This window comes from Arachis stenosperma, chromosome 9, assembly GCF_014773155.1.
Source record: "Arachis stenosperma cultivar V10309 chromosome 9, arast.V10309.gnm1.PFL2, whole genome shotgun sequence".
In the NCBI taxonomy this organism is placed as follows: Eukaryota; Viridiplantae; Streptophyta; class Magnoliopsida; order Fabales; family Fabaceae; genus Arachis; species Arachis stenosperma.
Genome location: NC_080385.1, coordinates 28,920,151 through 28,927,294, shown reverse-complemented (window position 1 = coordinate 28,927,294; position 7,144 = coordinate 28,920,151). Strand labels below are relative to the sequence as shown.

Here is a 7,144-nt window from a genome sequence, read left to right as displayed (position 1 = left end):
ATTTCATTTCAGCCCCGTAGTATCGACCTAGTTTATTTGGACATTTTATATTCTTATATGATACTATAGTAGGGTTTTTCCTAAGGCCAATACTCCGGTGCTGAAAGAAAATTTTTTTCTGCATGTAATGAAATTAGATAGCCGTAGGGGAGTGCGACGCGTGTTGGTGAGCGAGATCCACACGGAGACAACTTCTGCAGTCCAACTATCTGCAGCTATTATGCTTCAAACAACCAATAGCAAGGTTTAAAACCAACAATTAATCATGCTTCAACAATTATTATTAGAACAGATTAGATTTATACTTAGGGTTAGTGGAAGACAGGGAAGAATGCAGACCTGGCAGTGACAGAGACAGTGGCTGGGGTGGAAGGGTCGAACAGCGCTGGCGCCAGCGGAAAGACAGTGCACGACGGCAACGACGATGGCGGCGCCACGACGCGATGGCTGGACGGAGGTGAGCTCAATGAGATTGAGACTTTAGATGCAGCCCTCCTCCTTGGATTGTGTGTGTGAGAGACGGAGAGGAGATCGATTAGGGGCTCGGGCTTGCGCAATAGAGTTAGATGAAAGATTGCAGGTTCAGTGAGTGAAAAATGGCGAGTTTACTTGCCTTCTCCAAAAACCGGTCGGCTCACAGTTCGGTTCGACCGATCAATTTCTGACCGATTCACCTCTTCGATCATAGTTTTTAAAATCCCCGATTTTACCTATTATCCGAACCGCTTTTCTTCTTGGTTCAGAGTTCGACCGACCGATTTAAACCGATTTTTAGAACTTTAGATTTATTGACATTGTTGTTGGTCCACGGTTACAGCGGTTGAACCGGCCGGCCCAGTACATTTTTTCAAAACCGTCTTAACATACAATAATATTTCCAATGCAAATACACAAAATTTAAGATTTTATACCTCGAATTATTTTAAATTGTTTTAACTTTAAATATAGATTTTCGCTTTAATATAGACTTTCAAAATTTATATTTAAACTCAAAATACTACTATTAAACTTTTCAATTTATTTAATTTCAAAATTAAAAATAATTAAACTGAAAGAATAAATATTTAAACAAATATTTTTTAAAAAAATAAATAAAGATATTTTTTTTCCAAAAAAAAATTTTATAATTAAATAACATGGACTTTACAACAGCATAGACTAGTAAAAAGCATCTTTTCTCTATGTACTCTAAATCCTTAATTTTAGAACTGTCTTCTCTTTTTTTTTTAATATTATAATAATAATTATTATTATTTATTTTCTTTGGTTTTATATTTTTTTGTTTATTACTACTATAATATTTTTTATGATCCAATTTCAGGTTCATGTCCAAAAACATATTTCAAGGCCCAAAACGTAAAACAAAAACCGTAAGATACTGTGATATATATTATGTTTACTTTATTTTTGTTCCATAACATAATAAAAAACAATGAGATCAAATATTTACTGGATCCTCAAAAATAAGTCCAATAACATAACTGACATCATTAACACAAGATTATTATCATCTAACCAAATTTTCAGCATACATCACCATCAGCTTTGTCGCAGAAATTATTCGCACTTTGGGGGCAGAAATACCACGCGCGTCCTCTCTTTCACATGCCACACACTTTCAGCACCAGCAGAAAAAAATTCTTTTCAGCACTGTAGGATGATCCTATAGTTTAAGGTTTACAATCTAAAATTTATGTGATAAAATATATAATTATTTTTCAACAATTTTTTAAGTAAATTAGCTAAAATTAAATGTAATATAAATTTTTTTGTTATTATTATCTCATATTAGATAGTTATTATTAAATTCTTCATCTGTATTTAAATTTAAATTATATTCTATATATTTTTAATAATAGTGTTCATACAATTGTTTTCATTATCCATAAAAATCAATTTTCCATTACGTTAATCGGTTAATTATCTTGATTTTTTATGTTAATCGGTTTTAAATTTTTATGTCATCTATATTTATAGACAGAATTAAAATCATAGTCAAGTATCAAATTTTGAAAACTTAAACAATTAAAATTCAATAGCTAAAATTGAAATAAATTAAAATAGTTTGAATTTTTTTTCCTTTTAATTATATTATTGGAATTTAAATTCATCTTTTTTATTTTATATAAACTTATTACTTTAGTAATTGAGTATTAAAGGTTTAATTTAGTGTTTATGTATATGGTTTAGGTTTTAGAATTTTGGGGTCTGAGTTTATAGTTTATAGTTTTGAATTTTATGATTTAGTGTTTAGGGTTTTGGGTTTAATGATTTAGTGTTTTTGAATTTTAGTAATATGGTTTTTGATTTTGGAGTTTGATTTTATGTTTTATCATTTATTATTTATGAGGTTATAGATCCGAATTTTTGTTTGGGATTTTTATATTTAGGATTTCGAATTGTAGTTTTTGCATTTTCAAGTTAAGGGTTTAAGCATTAGGCTTTAGGGTTTATGTTTTAATGTTTAGATTTAGAATTTACAATTTAGAATTTAGTGTTTAGAATTTTTATTTTGATTTTAGAATCTATGGATTAGAGTTTAGATTTTATGTACTGTAATTAGGATTTAGGGCATTTAGAGTTTAGGGCTTAGAATTAATTTTTATTTAATAAAGCATGGCTGTTTTATTTTTAAAAGAAGATTACCCTATTGTTTATTGTCAAAATTAGAGTCCTATTTATTGTCAAAATTGTCTATAGAAGCAATTTTCTATTGTTTTAGGGTCCTCTTTTTCTCTATTTAGTTTGGATTTATAATGTTGATATAAATTTTTTTTCATTGTGATATAGGAATATGTTGAGTTTTTATATGATTTACTATTTACTTTTTGTTGTTGCCATAATTTTTTGTTTTGTCAAAATGATCTGTTGTTCACTTCAATTTCTGATTCTCTTAAAGGTTTTTGTTTCATTCATTCATTTTTTTTTTTAAAGAAGCTCAGCTATAGGTTCATTGTCTGGAATTCATTTTGCACACTGGTGTGAAATGTAGTTACCTAAGTCTTTTTCCTTCATGTTCCTTCTTGATTTCAAGACTACAAATAACATAATGGATGCTGCTAGACACATCTTAGTACGGTAAATGTTGTTTTCTATAGCTGATTGTCATACGAATTCTTGATTAGTGTCTCAAAATGACTTTTGTTATATTCCTAGAAATGTAAATTTTTTAGGCTGCTACCAAAATGACTAAGAATTACATAAATAGAATGAGAAGCATAATCTAAAAGGAAAAAAAAGGAAAGAAAAAGAGCAGATTTGAGTGTTTAACTAACCACTATATATGATTTGGGATTTAAGATATAGGGTTTAGGATTTAGTGTTTAAGATTTTTTTTGTTTATGTCTTAGGGTCTATAGGTTAGGGTTAGATTTTATGTTCAAGGCTTAGTGTCTAGAGTTTAATGTTTAGAGTTTATTTAAAATTTAGGATTAGTTTTTATTGGTGAGGATGTGAGGTTTTGCTTTCTCATAGTTATAATTTAGTGTTTAGGATTTATAGCTTATTGTTTATAGTTTAGGATTTATGGTCTACAAATTTATATAATAAAATATATAATTATTTTTCAATAATTTTTTTAGTTTAGGGTTTAAATTTTTGTATTTAGGTTTAGGATTTAGGGTTGAGTAATTATTTTTTATTGTTGATGGTTTATGGTGGTTTAAGATTTAAGAATTTTGGTTTATGTTTTAGGGTTTCATTGTTATAATTTAGTATTAATTTTTTAGGGTTTATTATCTTGGATTTATTGTGTATTTTATGAGTTTACTTTTTATTATAACTTTGTTTTCTTTAACTTTATTTTTATTAAAAAAAAAACTCAATTGGTTTATATCGTAAAAGAGATATATCATATATGTTATCCTTTAATTAATATTTTCAATTGGTTTAAAATATGCAGTTATTTTTTATTGTATGAAATAATTTACTTTTTACATTCAAATCATGTTTATATGAAAAATATTATTATTCATCCAAAGTACAATTTTTAGTGACTCAGTATTTTTATTTTATATAGTTATTAATATTTGTATTTTATAATTTTTTTTAGGTTTATTTAATTTTTTTTTATATTTGGTGTACAAATGTTTAATTCTTCCAAATTTTTTTAATTAAGGTTTACGGTTTAGTGTTTGTGTTTTTAGTGTTTTATTATCACACTGTTATTTATAATTCATCAATAATGAAAACCCCAATTGATTTATATTGTGAATATATATATATTACACAGTTTTTTATACTTTAAAACAATTTTTTTTATGTATATTCTATTTTGATTAGTTATTAAATGGAATAAGTATTGTTTTGGTTCCTAACGTTGAGGGTCAGAATTGAAACCGTCCCTGATGTAATTTTTCATTTAGAATCGTCTTTAATGTTGCATTTCATTTTAAAATCGTCCTTTCTAATAAATTTTTTTTCTAAATGACAAAAAATACCCTTTTTCACCATTTCATTCTTCTTGTTCTTCTTCTTCCAGAAGAACAAATTCTTCTTCCAATAACAAATTAAAAATACAGATTCAACAAAAAAAAAAGAACACACAACTCAAAATTAGAAATTCAAGAAATCCAAAAACAGATCAACAATAAATCCAAAAACAAAAAAAAGCAACAGCAATTTAAAAATCAAAATAAGAGCAAAACCAACATAAAAATGAGAAAATTAGAGATTATGATGAATAAATCCATTATTCAAATTCAGATTCAACAAATTAACATACAACAATGATAAAATCAGAAGCAATCAAGCATAAGCAGAAAGTACACGAAGCAGAAGATGCAGAAGTAGACGATGCAGAAGTAGACGATGCAGAAGCACTCATGCAAAAGCAGAAAGTAGAAGACGAAGCAAAAGATGCAGAAGCAAAGCACTCAAACAGATTCAGAAGAAGCAGAAGACGAAGCAGAAACAGAGATCAAAGCAAGAAGCAGAAGCAACGAGGTGGCGAGGAGTAGCGGCGAGGCGGCGAGGAACAACGGCGAGGCGGCGAGGAGCAACGGCGAGGCAACGAGAAGCAGTGGCGGGAACGCAACGGTGAGGAGCAGCAGTGCAGAAGCCGAGGCTCTCTCCCTGGCTCGCGACGGCGACGGCAGCTCCAAGCTTTGCCGGCGCCGTCCCCCTCCCCCTTCCCCTTCCCTTTCCCCTTTTTCCCTCGTGTCTCCCCTCCCCTCTCGTGTCTTTACTTCTTTTTTTTATTTTATATATTTTTATTTAAAAAAACTATTTATAAAAACAATGGTAGTTTTGTCATTTGTAAAAAAAATTATTAGAAATGACGATTTTAAAATGAAATGTAACTTTAAGGATGATTCTAAATAAAAAATTACATCAGGGACAGTTTCGATTCTGACCTTGAACGTTAGGGACCAAAACAATACTTATCCCTTATTAAATTGATTTACATTGATCTTTTTTAATTTCTTATGAAACACGTGTTTATCAATTATTTATTTTGTTTTATGTTAATCGATGAAATCTCTAATTTTCTATTATTTTGTCTTTTATCATAAATTTAAACCTCCTTATATTTAATAGTATTTTAAATTTTCAACTCTTATTAGAAAACTTATTTGGTTTGTATTCTAAAAAGAAGTGTACATTATGCCATTATTGTGCTTTAGTTAATATATTTTGAATTTCTGTATTAATACTTAGCTTTGTTAAAATATTTAGTTATTTTTGTTTTGTAAAAGAAATTACTTTTTTAGATTGAAATCATGTTAGGATCAATATTATTATTTATACAATTTAAGGATTGTCTACATTGTGAAAAAAATGCAACTTTATGAAAAGATTTAATTAGTCAACAAATAAAGGTAACATAATAATAAATGAAACTTAATTAATTTATAATGAATGGCTGAATGCTTACAAATTAAACTCAACAAAAAGTTAACAATTGCATAAGTAAACAAAAATTCTTATAAGGTATAAAAAATATATTAAACTACTCTTCCACCTTAACTCATGACAAGAATAAAGAAGTTTTGTAGTTCACAAATTTATCCCAACAAAATACATAAATTCAATTACAATTTTAGACTTTATTATCTTATCTTTATTTTATCTTTAATTGTTTTTATCTTATCTTTATTTATTTTTATCTTTCTTAAATCAATGTTCTATATATATTTAGTTTTACGTTCATAATTTACAATTCAATTCAATCAATCAACAATCAATAAAAGTTCTTCATCTAAAAAAACGAAAGCAGATACCACTTGAGAAAGACGGTGGCATCCTCAAAAGGGTTGATATTTATTTACAATCTACAGCATGGAAGGTATTGTTGTGAGAAGGGTCATTCCCTCGGATAACAGTTGCCTCTTTAATGCAGTTGGATATGTGATGGATCGTGATCAAACGAAAGCAGCTGAGCTGAGACAGGTTATAGCTGCAACAGTAGCAAGTGATCCGCAGAAATATTCTGAAGCATTTCTTGGGAAGCCGAATGCAGAGTACTGTAACTGGATTCTTGACACACAGAAATGGGGAGGTGCGATTGAACTTTCAATATTGGCGGATTATTATGGACGCCAGATTGCTGCATATGATATCCAAACATCAAGATGTGACTTGTATGGTCAGGAAAAGGGTTATTCAGAAAGGGTGATGCTTATTTATGATGGTCTCCACTATGATGCTTTAGCTGTGTCGCCCTTTGAGGGTGCTCCCGAGGACTTCGATCAGACGATATTTACCGTACAGAAAGACAGAAGCATTGGACCTGTTGAGAGACTTGCTCTTAATTTTGTTAAGGACCAACAGAGGAAGAGGAGATTCACCGACACCGCCAACTTCACCTTGCGCTGTGGTGTATGTCAAATCGGAGTTGTTGGTCAGAAGGAAGCTGTGGAGCATGCACAAGCAACCGGTCATGTTAACTTCCAGGAGTGTAGCTGATGATCTAAGAAGAAGAAACTCACATGTGAATTTGTATCAAGAACAATGTTTAATTTGTGCAAACTTCTTTTTCATTTTTATTATGAACTGATTAAAGTAAAAACTAAATTGTTTATGCCTTGAAAATATTGTAGCAAGTTGTGTTGTAACTTGTAACAATAATTATTTATAGCGACAGTTTCAATCCATTGTTATTTTATTGTAACAAAAACAATATTAGTTAGTATTTCTTCAGCAG

At 29.4% G+C, this 7,144-nt stretch overlaps 1 protein-coding gene across 1 annotated transcript; it reads left to right on the top strand.

Moving 5' to 3' along the window:
• The first annotated feature begins 6,216 nt into the window (after positions 1-6,216).
• LOC130951085 (OVARIAN TUMOR DOMAIN-containing deubiquitinating enzyme 2-like) lies at positions 6,217-6,926 on the top strand. Its single transcript, XM_057879695.1, has one exon. The coding sequence runs from the start codon at positions 6,280-6,282 to the stop codon at positions 6,904-6,906; it is 627 nt and encodes a 208-aa protein (XP_057735678.1). The 5' UTR covers positions 6,217-6,279; the 3' UTR covers positions 6,907-6,926.
• Positions 6,927-7,144: the final 218 nt, after the last annotated feature.

Bases quoted from the DNA above. Each gene is read 5' to 3' on its own strand.
- LOC130951085 (XM_057879695.1), top strand. From the start codon at position 6,280: ATGGAAGGTATTGTTGTGAGAAGGGTCATTCCCTCGGATAACAGTTGC.